The following is a 14,896-nucleotide window of genomic DNA, read 5'->3' as shown; positions in this document are numbered from 1 at the left end:
GGTCTAGGCACCACTACGAGGGGGATCCACAAAGGTAGTTAGGGGCCTAATGCCCATTGATCTCAATGCGATTTAAGCACTGAAATACCTTTGTGAATTCCACCCCAAGTCCCGGTTACACCCCACAGAGTAGCATCTTCCCATCCACGCCAAGGGCCTGATCCTTCAGCCCTGCCTCAGGCACAACTCTCTTGAAGAGCATCTCGCGAGATGGCAGGATCGGGCCCAAGGTGCTAACCCAAGTCCCAGCTGCATGGGAGGGGCGGGAGTCTCCTCCTCTGATGGCTGGAAATGGGAGGAGCCACCAAGCCACGAGCCATAAACGCCAGGGCTGCCCAGCTTAAAAGGAGAAAAAAGAACCCGTCTGTGTGTAGATTCAAATAAACCGGCTGGGTTGAAATCAAAGGGAAGCGGCAACCCCGTGGGCCGGGGTGGGAGGGGAGAGGGCAGCAGTTAGAGGCACCTTGCTGCGGTGAATTGAATAACACACCGATCATTCCTGACTCTTCCAGATTGGCTGGGGAACGCACACGCACGCACAGACACCAGTCACACCCGCACTGCCCTCACAACTCTCACACACTCACCATCAGCACTCACTCTGCAACTTGAACCCCCACTGTTACCCCCCCACACACTATCTATACACAGATTGCAATAACAACTCTCCCACAATTAGCATTGGCATACACAGCTTAGTCACCACACACGTACACAACCATTACCACATGCATACACAGACACCCCCAAATTACCATGCACATGGCTCTACCATACACCCGCCTCCCCAGGGGCAAGCCAGCATCTCTACACACGCCCCAGTGTTTGTGTCCGAGCAGCAGGGTGGAATCCTATGAGCATAAGCTTGATAAGTTTATGGAGGGAATGGTTTGATGGGATAACGTGATTTTAGTCAATTAGGCATTAACGTGCCATCGCTGGTAAAATGAGGGTCCGGCTGGAGAATCTTGCCCGCATGCTCGGGGTTCTACTGATCGCCATATTTGGGGTCGGGAAGGAATTTTCCTCCAGGGTAGATTGGCAGAGGCCCTGGAGGTTTTTCACCTTCCTCCGCAGCATAGGGCAGGGGTCGCAGGCTGGAGGATTCTGTTGTGGGTGGGTCAGCTTTTGTGGCCTGCATCATGCGGGAGGTCAGACTAGATGACCATATTGGTCCCTTCTGACCTTAAAGTCTATGAGTCTATGAGCACCCACATTCACGTGCAGACAGATCTGTGCATCACCTTACCACGCACGCATCCCTGATAGTAACGATTCGTTTCAAAACGCAACTGACCAAGCCTCAGAGGTCACATGGTTTAGGTTCAAAATAAAGACAAGAGCTTGGAAGGAGAACGCCCGCATCCCTGGGTGCCAATGGAACTCCACCAGCAGGGGGCACTGCTTTGCATCGGCAGCTGTCAGAACTACATCTTAGCCATGGGCAGTGCTCTAAATGGGCAGGCAGCCTGCTCCAAACGCATAGTCCAGCTGGCAAAAGAACTGCTCAGTACATTTTTACAGAGATTGTCCGGGTCCCAATCTCCTGTCTCCCTCTCTCCCCCACATAGATCCACCCCTGGCTTGGGAGCGTTTTGTCTTTACTCTGCCTGTCACTTGGCTCCCAGAACCAGGCCGACGTGACAAGGGCAGGTTTAGATCATCTGTCAGTCAGCTGGGACCCTGCCAAATCCTACTGATGGATGAGGAGCTAACAGAAGCCAGTTTGGTTGGGAGGGAGGGAGGAGTGCAGGTCCCGGTGAAGGAAATGAGCTCAGACAGTCTGGAAAGCACCGAGTTTATTAAAGTACTTGTGCTGGGATACTCAGCTTGTGTGGCAGGAGAGAGAGAGAAGGCAAGAAATGAAAAGCTACCGGTGTGTAAGGAAAGGGGGGTGTACATGGACACCCGTAAGCGGACACCAGTAATGCTGCTCTGGGGAAGGTGTGTTGTAATGGTCAGAGCACAGGTTTGGGAGGCAGCAATTCCTGAGTTCCACGCCCAGCTCTGTGCCTCAGTTTCCCTCTCTGTAAAACAGGCAGAACACCTGACCTGCTTCACAGAACGGTGTGATGCTCAGTTAGTGCACTCCTCTACGAGGAGACGTACGTGGAATTAAAGCTTTGCACCAAACTATTGCTGCCAGTAGCTACATCTGTGATGGGTCCGTGAAGGATAGAGAGATCCCCTCGAAGACGGGAAAGTGTTATATTCCTTTTCTCTGTGATTACACAGTGCCACAGAGAGGACAAGCGACTTGCCCAAGGTGACACAGCAAGTCAGTGACAGAGCTGGAAAAAGAACCCAGGAGTCCTGACTCCCAGCCCCCAGACTGCATGCACTTCATCCCATTCACTGTAATGGAACCTGGAACCCGGAGCCTGAGAGCAACCCACACCTGCCAGCCTTACCTTGCCTTGCATATTCTATTCTGTTCTCACTAGAGTCTTATCCTGTGCCCATGAACGTAGTATCTGAGTCCCTTCCAATGGGGCATTAACCTACTGGGCTAGCATCTGTCCCATGTGGTTTGTTCTCTCATCCTCTCCCGTGGGGGAGCAGTGTGCATGGGAGTGTCTTGGTTTGGATATTTTAATCCACAGGTTGTTCCATGTTGATGTGAGAGAAGGCAGGTCAAAGAACACTTGGAGTAGAAGGTGGGGAGGTTTGGGATGGTCCTCGTTTCTTGGAGGAGTTCGCCCCACAGTCTCAAACCAGACCCCAGACAGCTCCGTCCTCCGCACAGATGCACTTTCCCCTTATGGCAACCATGACCTGGCATTATCTTGCTGCTGATCGCTGGACTTTCCTAACCCCAGAAATGCATCAGAGGCAACGGCAAAACTACCCTCGACCAACTGGGCCCCGAACTCGGTTGGGCCTCTTGTTAATTCTCACGCTGTCATGGACAGTGTAGGGGCCACCGACCGTGTTATGTGCCTCCATGATGTTCTGTCCTACGCCCAGTCTGGCATGTGACGAGGTAGGATGACTGTGACCATCCAGCCATTGTGTTTCAGGTCTTCCGCAGGGTCTTCTCCATTCTTCTTGCATTAGATAAAAGTCCAAGGTGGTTCTCGCCGGGAAGTTGATAGGCATTCGGAGAAATGGCCGTACCACCTGAGAGCGCTGGGTGACCGTTGGAGAGAGCGGGGCCTGTTTAGTTAGAAGCTGGATCTCTTCATTTGACTTGAATTCGAACCATTAGACGTTTTTGATCATTCGGCGATGCTTCCCTTGGACGGTGTTCAACTTCTTTCCAATCTAGGCGCTACAGTAATTCATCTAACAACCGCTCCTGCCATTGGCCAGCCAGCATCTCTGCACACGCCCAAACGTTTGTCTCCGGGCAGCGGGGTGGGATCCTATGTGCACCCGCATTCATGTGCGGAAACTTACGTGCATCACAATCCCACTGCACAACACACACACACACACACACACAGAGGCATGTACCCCCCCATCAATAACACAGACAGGGCATGACACTCACATATGTGATACGCCCCAAGACACACACAGGGCTTGTTGCGCTGTTGGGTTTCGGTTTTAGGTCGATCCTCAAGGTCATGGATCCTGCTAAGGAAATACCTTCCCCTCCCTCGAATTCCTGCTTGGGTTGGAAAAGCTTTACTTGTGTCTCAGTCATTGCAAGGAACGTGGGGGTGGAGGGGAGAGGGAAGGAAACAGAAAGACACGGAGGAATGAAAGAGGAGGAGGTAAACAGAGAGGGGAGGAAGAGAGGGAAGGAAACAGTCAGAAAAAGAGGAAGGCAAGCGAGGACAGGGGAGAAAGACCTAGATGGAGAGAGGAAAACACAAGGAGAGAGAGAGGAGGAGCTGCAGACCGGCGAAAGCGGGTAGATGGAAAGAGAGGAAGGAAATTGTGAGGCGGGAGGGGGAGCTCTGTTAATGCCGCTGCTGCAGGGCCGAGGTAGTGCAATTAAAAGCACGTCCCATTATTTATTAATAGCAGTTTTGTTGCTAAATGAGAAATGGAGGAGAAAGTGGGGGAGGGGAGGAAGCAGAGAGATGCCACAACATCTCTGCTCTGCTCAGAGGAGGGAGGGGGCCGTGTACTTCCGAGCCAGAGCTCTCTGCCAGCAAGACAGGGCCCGGCCTCATGCCATTGATTTGGCTTCCAGCCCCTTTGGCGAATGACGCACCCGAAAGAAAGAGGAACAAGCCCTGCTCCTGTGTCCATGACCGAGACGTATCCTCCTGCCTCCCTCAGCCAGGAGACTGGCTCCGCTCCCCACTGCACCTGCTGGCTGGGGGGGGTCCCGGCAGATCACAGCCAGGACTCTGGGAGCTGCCCCCACAGCAGTGGGGAGGGAGCGTCCTCCGGGAGGTTTGAGACTGCCATGTGGAGTTGCCGGAAGGGGGCAGGGATGGCAGAAGGCGAGTCTCTGCCCATCGCCTTAGCAGGGAGGAGAGGGGTTCTGAATGGGTCTTGGCTTCGGGAGATCCAGCTCCCAGCACCCCTTGGAGCCGATGCGACTCCACCCGGGGCTGCCTAATGGAGCCCGAGAGCACCCAGATGCCTGTGCGCAGCGCCCCGCGGGGACGAAACCGGAGGGAGCTCAGGATAAAAAGGCTTCGGACACAATGAAGAGGTTTGCAGGGACTGTAGGACTGGACAGACCGAGGCTGGCTAAGCGAGGGGGACAGGACATACCCATCTACACACATGGGCGGGGTTAGGAGCCACTGGGGGGCGCTGGCCAGAAGTCCCGGGATGAAACCGACCAAAGGAAATTTTAGGCTGAAGGCATAAGGCTGGGGGAAAGCCCAGCCCCAGGGGAACCGGCCTGCCCTGGCCGGGGAAAGGACCTCAGCACCATGTTCTAGCTCTGTTCGCTCACCCCCCGGAGCAGGAGGCAGCTCTCCCCCGGCACTCACCACCATGCCGTTGATGGAGACCCAGCAGTTGCTGGGGAAGTCCTGGAGCATGGGCACGAGGAACTGGAGGCAGCCGTCCCAGTGACACAGCAGCAGCATCATGCCGATGAGGTTAATGATCCTCATCACCGCGCTGGCCAGGTCGTAGGTCATGTGGAAGATCTGCCGGGGGGAAACAAACGGCGTTAGACCAGTCCTCCCGCTGCTGTGCCAGCCTGCACCGGCCCACCTCCAGGGGAGCTGAAAAGCAATGCCCTGTATTGGGCGCACGGTAGCAGCTTCCCTAGCGGAGGTGAGTTGCAGGGTTTGATTGGGGCCTTTCACTCCACTCTGACCTGGGGAGATTTGCAACCCCCGTCCCTGAGTGTCAGGCTCATCACCCTCGTGTGTCACCGGATTCCAAGCCAAACCTTGTGTTCTCCAAGGGTTCCCGAACCTGGGCTGAGCTGGGAGCTTGCAACCAAAACTGGGCGAGCTCCGCAGGGCACCGGCAGCAAAGCGCCGCACGGCTCCAGGCCCAGCTGTCCAGCATTAGGGAATCACCTGCTGCATGTTAACAGAGAGGGCTGCTTTCCTTCTGCCCCTTCTCCCTCCCCCCTCACACGCAGGACCAGAATCAGGGGGTCACACGACATGGGCAAACTGGTGCCTTGCTAGCCTGCAGCCACCCGGCTAAAGCGCTAGGGACATTTAGCTGCTCTCAGTGACGATCTGTACTGTCTCCATATGCCCGATAGCAATGCTGGGTCTCTGTCACTCACTCGCTCTCTCACACACACACCTCTCGCTTGTTATTTCCCCGGTACAAAGAAAGCCATTTCACGTGGGCTCTGATTCACAGCTGCTCATGATGCTAACGAGCCAAGACAGGGCTGCTTAGCCAAAGAAGCATCCGCTTTGAAATGACTAGATGCTCAGGAACCGTGGGTTCAAATCCCAGCTGGGCACATTTTGAAGGGGAATAACTTGACTTCGGCACAGTACGCCGTGAGTGAATCTTGAGAAGGAGACTTTAAAGCGCAGAGTTTCCGCATGGACATTAAAGACACCAGAGCCCTTTCTTTATGGGGATATTGGCGAACCGCTTGGGCCAATGGGGCAACAGATTCCTTTGACATGAGCGGCACTGTTAATATACAGGACGGGCCCAGCGCTGGACTATTCTTCTTATCATGAATAAGAGCAGTAACTCTCCAGTCACCGGCCTTTTCACTGACATCTGTTCGTCTGAAAACAGTCTCTATTCCCGGCTGGAGCCTGCAGTTATTTTAGGGACCTGGGCTTCCCCTGCCTCCTTTGTCTACACTGCCACAGTCTGGCGACATGTTCTTTGCGTTTATTCTTCCTGCTCTTGGGCTCCGATCCAGCAAAGCTTTAATAACAACGATCCCTAGCTCTCCTCGGCAGACCTCAAAGTGCGGGCGGTATCATTACCCCCATTTTACAGATGGGGAAACCGAGGCAAGGAGCAGGAAGGGACTTGCCCAAGGCCACCCAGAGCCTGAAACAGAGCCCAGGTGTCCTGAATCTCAGCCACTAGGCCACCCTGCCTCTCTCTCCAGCCTGTAAACTCGGCTGCCTAGAAGGGATGAATGGCAGGGTTTATGGAAGAAGTGCTCTCTTGTGGCCACTTCCCCTTCCAGTATCCTGGGCTCCTGATGGATTAAAGGTGTGCGGGCAGCACAGGATTAAATACATCGGTCTCTTAGCACTTTACAAAGGAGGGTCGTTACTCCTATTGTATGGATGGAGAAACTGAGGCACGGGGAGACGGGACTTGCCAAAGATCAGCCAGCAGGAATAGAATCCAGGTGCCCCAGTCCAGGGAGTCACATCACTGCTCTACTACTAACAACTACTCCAATGACTCCATTTGAGTTATGCTAGGGATGGATTTACACCCCCCCCCCATGACCACCTAGAACTCCCCCAAACTGAACAGCACACAAAGCACTTGGATCTCCCCCCAATTCCAACCCCATTTTAACGCGCTTTTCACCCCTTAGGCCTGGCAGCAGGCGGCGTCAGTCTTGGCCCTCCCCAAATCAGAGGAGCCCATCCACCAAAACACCAGACCGACCCTTTCCTCTCCGTCCCCCACCCCCGCGGCCAGGTAACGGTGCTCACAGCCACCCTAAAATCAGGGCATGGGGGAGGGGGAGGGGAGAAAATGATGCCATCCGAGTACCAGCCTCACTGACAGCAGAGATGGTGCAAAATTCAGAGCCAGATTTCCACCCTCAGGGCGGTTAGGAGCCTATTTGGCCTGTTAGACACACGGGGCTGAAAGGCGAGCGGCCTGTCTGGCTCCGGGTTCGAATCCTGAAAGCCCCAAAGCACAGGGATGTTTGGTTTGGAGGGAGGCGGCTGGGGAAGCTCTCACAGAACAGGCCAGCAGGGGACACGGATATGGAGGTGGGTTCTCAGCGCTGAGCTAGAGTCATTCCTAGTGTCGCTCCCGGAACATAACCAGGTGTGACCTATTCGGCATTGGTGAGGCCTCATCTGGAGTACTGCGTCCAGTTTTGGGCCCCACACTACAGGAAGGATGTGGAAAAATTGGAAAGAGTCCAGCGGAGGGCAACAAAAATGATTAGGGGGCTGGAGCACATGACTTATGAGGAGAGGCTGAAGGAACTGGGATTGTTTAGTCTGCAGAAGAGAAGAATGAGGGGGGATTTGATAGCTGCTTTCAACTACCTGAAGGGGGGGGTCATAGAAATTTCTGTCCGTTCCAGCTGAGGAATAAGGAGAGACGGACACAGCTAATCAAGCAAGGAGCCCCGGGAGGGGCGATCCGTTTATTTCAATTGCAATTGGGTTCGAGCTCATAAGTCAGCAAGAACAAAGAAAACACTTACACCAAAGCATTATATGCAGTTGCTTATGATAATCTATCGCTCTATGATTGGCCAAAATTTGCCATCATTACCATACATAATTAGCAAGCTACATGTATCTGCCCCTCTTGTGACCCCTTATTGTTCATTTACTTGCCCCCCACCCTTGTTATTTTGCAAACTAAGTAGTTAGTTATCTCTAGGATACAGGCACAGCGAGTTCCATTGTCTATAGGTTTGGAGTTTGGCTACATTTCCTCTCGAAGGAACTTCCTGAGTTAAGACAACCTATAGCTGACCCCGTGTGTACGTGACAAATTTGCCCCCTGGCCGTTAAGTAGAATAATTCTATATCAGGGGGTTCCAAAGAGGATGGATCTAGACTGTTCTCAGTGGTGGCAGATGACAGAACAAGGAGCAATGGTCTCAAGTTGCAGTGGGGGAGGTTTAGGTTGGATCTTAGGAAAAACTTTTTCACTAGGAGGGCGGTGAAGCACTGGAATGGGTTCCCTAGGGAGGTGGTGGAATCTCCTTCCTTAGAGGTTTTTAAGGCCCAGCTTGACAAAGCCCTGGCTGGGATGATTTTGTTGGGGGTTGGTCCTGCTTTGAGCAGGGGGTTGGACTAGATGACCTCCTGAGGTCCCTTCAAACCCTGATATTCTATGATTCTATGACGGGGACCAGGAAGGAATCAGGCCTCTGGCGTGGAAATTCAACCGGTTCATTTCGGTCCTGGGGGGTAACAGGGCTGGTGATGAGAATGTCCGAGTCTTCCACCCCCAGGACCTCTGCTAGGAGCCCCCACGGGCTGCGGTTAGCAAGCTGCTGTGGGTACAAGTCCCAGCAAGTTAATCCCACAGCAAAGCTCCCCCTGCCAGATCATTGGAACAGGGTGGAAAAAGCCAGGGGACCGAATTTCCCCTCCCACACCAGGTGAGCCGGAGGGCGGGGGGCTGGGAACTGGGGGGGGCGGGGGGGGCTCATTGTAGCAGGTCTCAGGAGACAAGGAAGCAGCTCTTTGCTATGCTGGCATAACCCAGTAGTGTAGACGCAACCGATAGTGATAAAGAAGGTCGTGCTATAACCACACAACCTCCCCGAGCGATGGATTTTTCTCACCCCTGAGCGCCGTAACTATCAACCTAACCTGAGACCAGCCGAAATCTGCACCTTCCACAGACAGATCTTATGTTACTGCCCCGTTAGGGATGGTTAATGGCTCAGCACCTACCTAGAAATGCAGAGCCCGCAGCATTACTGGCCACACTCGGCTGCGCACAATTTTTAACCTGAGCGCGAGGCAGGGGCCAGCGGTGTGAGCAGACCCGGGGTGCTGGGATCCTCCGTTGTAACGCAGCAGCGACCCCCCCACTTTGGAGACCTGGGGCACAGCATTTCAGCCACCGCTTTCCACCGCCGCCTTCCACTTGGGAATCCAGGTCGAGCGAGGGCCCGATTTTAAAGCATTGCGCTGAGCTGCCCCTGCTGCCCCGGAAGTCGCCAGGAGTTGCAGGCGCGCTGAAAATCAGCCCCTCAAGTTGGGCACTAAAAACATATACCACTTTCCGGAGTGTGGCCACTAGCATGCCTCAGTTCCCCCCCCGGGATAACAGCATCTCCTGCCTTGCCAGGGCTCTGCGAGAATGAGCTCGCATTTGCCAAGCACGTGGAGAGGTAATTAGCACAATTTTATCAATGAGGGCTACAAACCGAGCCACGCCCATGAATGGGCATCCTTGGGCTTGCCGGGAAGATGCAGGCCAGGTGTCCAAACCTGCGTTTGCTAAAGAGCAGTTGTGAGCAGGTTGATGGGGCAGCAGCCAGACGTGCATCCGAAGAAGTGGGTATTCACCCACGAAAGCTCATGCTCCTATACGTCTATTAGTTGATAAGGTGCCACAGGCCTCTTTGCCACATGGCGAGTCACTTTGGGAGGAGAGTTGAGCAGGCTAGAAGAGGAAAGGAGGGGACCAACCTTGCGCACGGTGCAGGCACAGAGCCTGCATCCTGCAGAGCTCAGAGGATAAATCCTGGCCCAGGCTGACTGGGGGATCACTGGGTACGACCGAGGCCCCCAGCCGGCTCCACACAGGTGCCTGACCACATGGATCAGGACCTCAGACTGACTGGGGGTCTCACAGCCAAGGGCTGCATCTAGGGTGCACCTCACAGTTGTTAACGCGTTGATCGGCACAGCAGCCCCGGGAGTATGGAACGGCTGTTAACCCCATTTCACAGATGGGGGCTCCGACCTGCAAAGGGATTTAGGCGCCTAGCGATTTTGGAGCACTCGGCCTTCAGTGACTTGCCCAAGGAATCCTGGGGCAGAGCAGAGAATTGGACCCGGGTCTCCCAGGGGCTAGCCTGAGTCGCCCTTCCTCTCTCGTGCCCATACCTAGCTTTAAGACGTGATGCATCACAGAGGGTTTTAGCCTCTCGTCTGAGCCACTCGAACAGATCTGGGGCTCTCTCAGCCAAGCTGCTTTGAGTTTCACTCTCAGGAGCAGCTCAGCTTCCCTCCCCTATCAAACACCAGGGGCCGGGCCGGGCTACTCCCTCTGGACAGCGGATCCAGCCATCGCCAGCTCGGGCAGTAGCCCTTTCCCACTGGTGGCCGGACTCCCTCCTCCCAAGTGGAGCGGACGGGACAGAGACGCATTGGGGATGCCACTCCGAGGGGCGCAAGGATCTGCAGCTCACCCCTCGCCCAGAGCACCCCAGCAAAGTGAAAACTCAGGGCAGCTGCCTGGCTCCTGAATCCCACGGGGCTTCTGTTTCCAATGCCAACGAGACGGGCTCCTCTCCTGCCTGGGGCTTTTCTAACACGGGACACTTTGTACAGCACCGCCCGGCTGAGGAGCTCAAAGCAATTGACCAACAGGGCGCAATTAAGCTTCCCAATACCCCTCCCCCAATTTTAGCCCTGTTCCACAGATCGGGAAACTGAGGTAAAGAGCAAGGACGTGCCCAAGGTCACATAGTGAGGCAGTGGCGACTGGCAGAAAGTCAGCTGGGAATGGAACCCAGGAGTCCTGCCTACCAGCCTTGTGCTGTAGTCACCAGACCATCCTCTTCCTCCTTCTCGTACTACAGAGGGGGCGCAGAGCAGGGGATGCAACGCATCTGAGATCATGCAGCGCGTCAGGGGCTGAGCTGAGAATCGAAGCCAGAACTCTTGGGCTGGTGCTGTGAACACTTACCCCTGTTCCTCCCCAGCATTAGGTGCATCCTAGCAATTCCTACATGCTTCCTCTGCTGGATCAAGCACTGCCCCTGCCTGAATCAGGATACGGGACAGGCCTGTCCATAGCCACACGACAATACACAGTACATGAAAACATGCATGTCAATAAACTCGGAAGATAGGAGCCAGGAGGCAACAAACGGGCAGGAACACATGTGTATGTGTGTGTGTGGGGAGGGGGGGGGTGTTTCATAGCACTGTCTCCCCGCAGCTTGAGGGTAAAACTCCCCCGTCTCCAGGATCCGCAAGGAGGATCCCGCTGCTGAGATCTAAGATTAGGCTTTTCCATAGCACGCCCAGGTGCAGGGGATTTCTGCGTCGCTTCCCAACCCAGCTGTGCCCTGCACCCGGGATCTTGCACTGTTTCAAAGACCCCAGGAGGGAGATATTATTAAACGTGCTTCAAATCCTCTCACTCGCCTCTACCTAGTTTAATGCCCAGACCAAGGCAGCCCTTTTACACACACACACACACACACACACACACACACACACACACACACACACACACACACACACACACACACACACACACACACACACACACACACACACGATATCACTAGTGAGCGAGCCTGGCACCCCCATCCCACTGCTGCAGGGCTGGACTCTGAAGCCATCCCCTCCTCAGCTGGCCCTGCGAGCTCTCATCAGCTGCTTGGTACAGGCTTTTAACAGCCACGTATGAAATATTAACAGCGGGAGATGCCAGCCTCCAGGGCCGCCGCCTGGCGGGCCTGGGCACAGCCGGGCACTGGGGTACACGGACCACTCTGAAAGCGGTGCTGGCCATGCCCCCCAAGGGCACCTCTGGGAGAAGCCAGAGGAGGCACATTTTCTATCTAGGTTCTTATACCACCGCCCATCACTGTGGTATCTGAGCCCGCCCACACGTTGGCAGGACTGGCGGGAGCTGCACTGTGAGATGAGACAATCCAGGGGGTCTTTGACAACACGGGATGCAGAGATACCTCTGAGTGTCCAAAGCAGGGCCTGGGGTAGGCCAGCATGTCCTAATGGGGGTGTGTTTAAACGGGAGGGCGGGGGGCAAGGACAAGCCTCTCAATTGTTGGCCATCATCCAAACTTTCAGTAAAAAAACCCAAGTCTCTACCTGTTACAGCAAACCTTGCAAACACGACCCACGGGGGACCAATGCAGCAGCATCTGCCTGAGTCTGCAGAGAGCCTGAAACAATTGCTTCGAGGTAGGAACGGTCCTATGTGTTTCCAGGGGTGACGACGATACTGTAAACGTCAACACGACATGACGACACTGGGTCATCCAAGGAGAGGAAGGAGGAGTCCGGGCAGGGAGAGAGACAGGAGGGGAGAGGGATGAATGAAGGCCTTGAACACAGCACGGGGCGGGGAGGGGTCATTCTCCGATGTCAAGGCTCAGCTTTCAGAACGGTGGGACTGACACACTTGGGCGGACCATGGTCACACAGCGCGCAGGGGATTGACTTCCCTGCCAAAGGACACAGGTACACTGCAGGTAACACCCCTTCCCCCCGCCCCCGCACACACACACACGGCAGCATGTCTCAGAGCCTGGGTCAACTGACTCGGACTCGCATGGCTCCCACTCCAGGGCTAAAAAGAGCCGTGTGGACGTTCCCGCTCAGGCTGGAGCCTGGGCTCGGAAATCTAGCGAGGGGGGGAAGGTCTCCGAGCCCGGAAACGCCTACCCTAGTTGCAGCCTCCCAGCACAAACTACATTACTTGACCCTCAGCTCTGAGACTTGCTGCCCCAGGGTGGGTTTTTTTTTGCAGTGCCGACATCCCCTCCCTTTTCCATGCAATGCCCCTGGCCGCCCACAGGACGGGGCCAGGCCAGCGCTCGCCCATCCGGCACATTCCCGCCTCCCCCTTTGTAGGCATGGCGTTATTCCGGCGGGCCAGTTCTGCGGAAGGAAGCAGGCGGCACGAAATTAAACCGTTTATTCCGAACGGCCGCCGTGGTTATTAATAGGAGCTATTTGCCGGGGAGGGAGCTGGGCTGCTCCGTCCATGCACGGCCCTGACAGGAGCGGAAGGAATTACGACGGAAGAGATGGAAAAGAGCGAACGGAGCAGCTAGTCCTGCCGGCCGAGGCTGGTTCCCTGCTGTCGTGCTCCTGGCAGGTGAAGGAACGGGGATCCAGGAGGTGGGGATTCATTCCCAGCTCGGACACCAACTCCCTCGGGCCAGTCACTTTCTCTCTCGGGGCCTCAGCTGTAAGCAGAGATAACGAGTCTTCCTTTCTCCCCTGTTTCAGCTCGTTAGCTGGGGGCTTGAAGTAGGGGAAAGCCCCACTTGAGGGCTCCCAAACTAGTGAAAGGGATATTACCCAATTCCTATGTACTACCCCGTGGTTCTCAACCAGGGTACGCAAACCCCAGGCGGTGCGCAGAGATCTTCCAGGGGGTACATCCACTCAGCTAGAGATTTGTCTAGTCTTGCAACAGGCTACATAAAAAGCACCCACAAAGTCAGCACCAATTAAAATGTCAACCAATGACTTGTTCACACTGCTCTGTAGCCTGTACACAGAAATGGAAGTACGGTATTTATATTCCAAATCGATAGTTTTTATAATTATACGGCAGGACTGAGAAAGTCGGCCATGGTTCAGTAACAATTTGCTGTGACACTTCTGTATTTTTATGGCGGATTTTGTCAGCGAGTCGTTTTGCAGTGAGGTGAAAGAGGAATCGGACTCCTGAAAGGGGGACGGGAGTCTGGGAAGGTTGAGAGCCCCTGTACTACACCCCCCTGAGCCCCCATGCAGGGACTCAGGCAGAGGGGCAGGATGGGAGAGACAGGAGATGGTGACACAAAAGTGAGGCCCAAAGCAAGAATCTGAATCCACTCTCCAGCCCTGAATGCGTCAGCCTCAGCTCCCCTGCCAAGAAGGTGCAGGGAAGCAGCTCCCCGGAGCTCTGGGCACCAGGGGGTCCCACAGACCCTGTGCCTATGCCGAAGGAGCCTCCCGCATCCAGCAGAGACAAGGGAACGACAGCGCTGTGCTCTCCCCCTCCTGAGTTGGGTCACGGCGCAGGGCCACGCTCCTCGCTGACGGCTCCACGGCGGTGAGCGGCTGTCAGCTCTGATCCAGCGTGAGCGGCGCTTCCCTGGCGCGATTCCTCGCAGCATGTGGCAGCTTCTTGCCGGGGCAGCACGGGCTTTTTGGGGTCCCCTGCCGAGCGTTCCAGCAGCAACCCGACTCAGGGCCCCGCATGTGGGCCAGGTTCAGCAGGAAGCAAACCCAGAAGCCCATGCTGCCCTCAAAGCTGGGTGTGACCCCCAAATCCCAACCTCCCCTTAGGGATCCCAATCCCTGCCCAGCCCCAGCAAGGAATCAGCAGGGGAAACACCAGGAGTGTGCCAGTGACCTCCCTCAGGCAAGGGTCGGGTGAGACTGCCCCTGCTCCTGGCATTGTCACACCCACAGCCTGTGACATCACGCTTGTGACATTACATGCGACATCAGAGGAAGATGGTCTCTGCAGCCCCAATCATTCCAAAGTTCCCTCGGATTCAAAGGCCCCAGAGTGCTGACGTCTCAGCCTCTGCTCTGCAATGTGTCGGGGAAGGAATCTAAGTGCCCGATCCCTTGTCCCCATCGACACCCAGAGAGGGTTTAAGGATTAGGTAAATGCCATCCCTATATTACAGGTGGGAAAACTGAGGCACAGAAACGTGGCGCAACTGATTCAGTTTGGCCCAGGAGTTGGGTCAGAGTCAGGTTTAGAACCTGGCAGCTCCTCGCTCTGGTCTCTGACCATCGGCCCCCCACTGGCCCCCGTTCCAACTCCCTTTAGACCCAGATCCCATTGCCAGGAAATCCCCAATTCAGATGCCACTGTGAACATGGAGCATAAGCACCGACCCCGGTGGGAGGCAGACGGATGTGCGTGAAAACACGGC

General features: G+C 55.3%; 1 protein-coding gene across 1 annotated transcript in view; it reads right to left on the bottom strand.

Moving 5' to 3' along the window:
* The window catches only part of HCN2 (hyperpolarization activated cyclic nucleotide gated potassium and sodium channel 2), a 40,190-nt gene that overhangs the window by 10,352 nt on the left and 14,942 nt on the right, over nt 1–14,896 (bottom strand). Inside the window, exon 3 of the mRNA XM_065422172.1 lies at nt 4,902–5,063. Within this exon, the coding sequence (XP_065278244.1) occupies nt 4,902–5,063 (162 nt within the window). The remainder of the gene's footprint in view (nt 1–4,901; nt 5,064–14,896) is intronic.

Source organism: Emys orbicularis, chromosome 24 (assembly GCF_028017835.1).
Source record: "Emys orbicularis isolate rEmyOrb1 chromosome 24, rEmyOrb1.hap1, whole genome shotgun sequence".
Classification (NCBI taxonomy): Eukaryota; Metazoa; Chordata; order Testudines; family Emydidae; genus Emys; species Emys orbicularis.
Note: the sequence above shows the minus strand (reverse complement) of the source record. Positions and strands in the feature narration are given on the sequence as shown.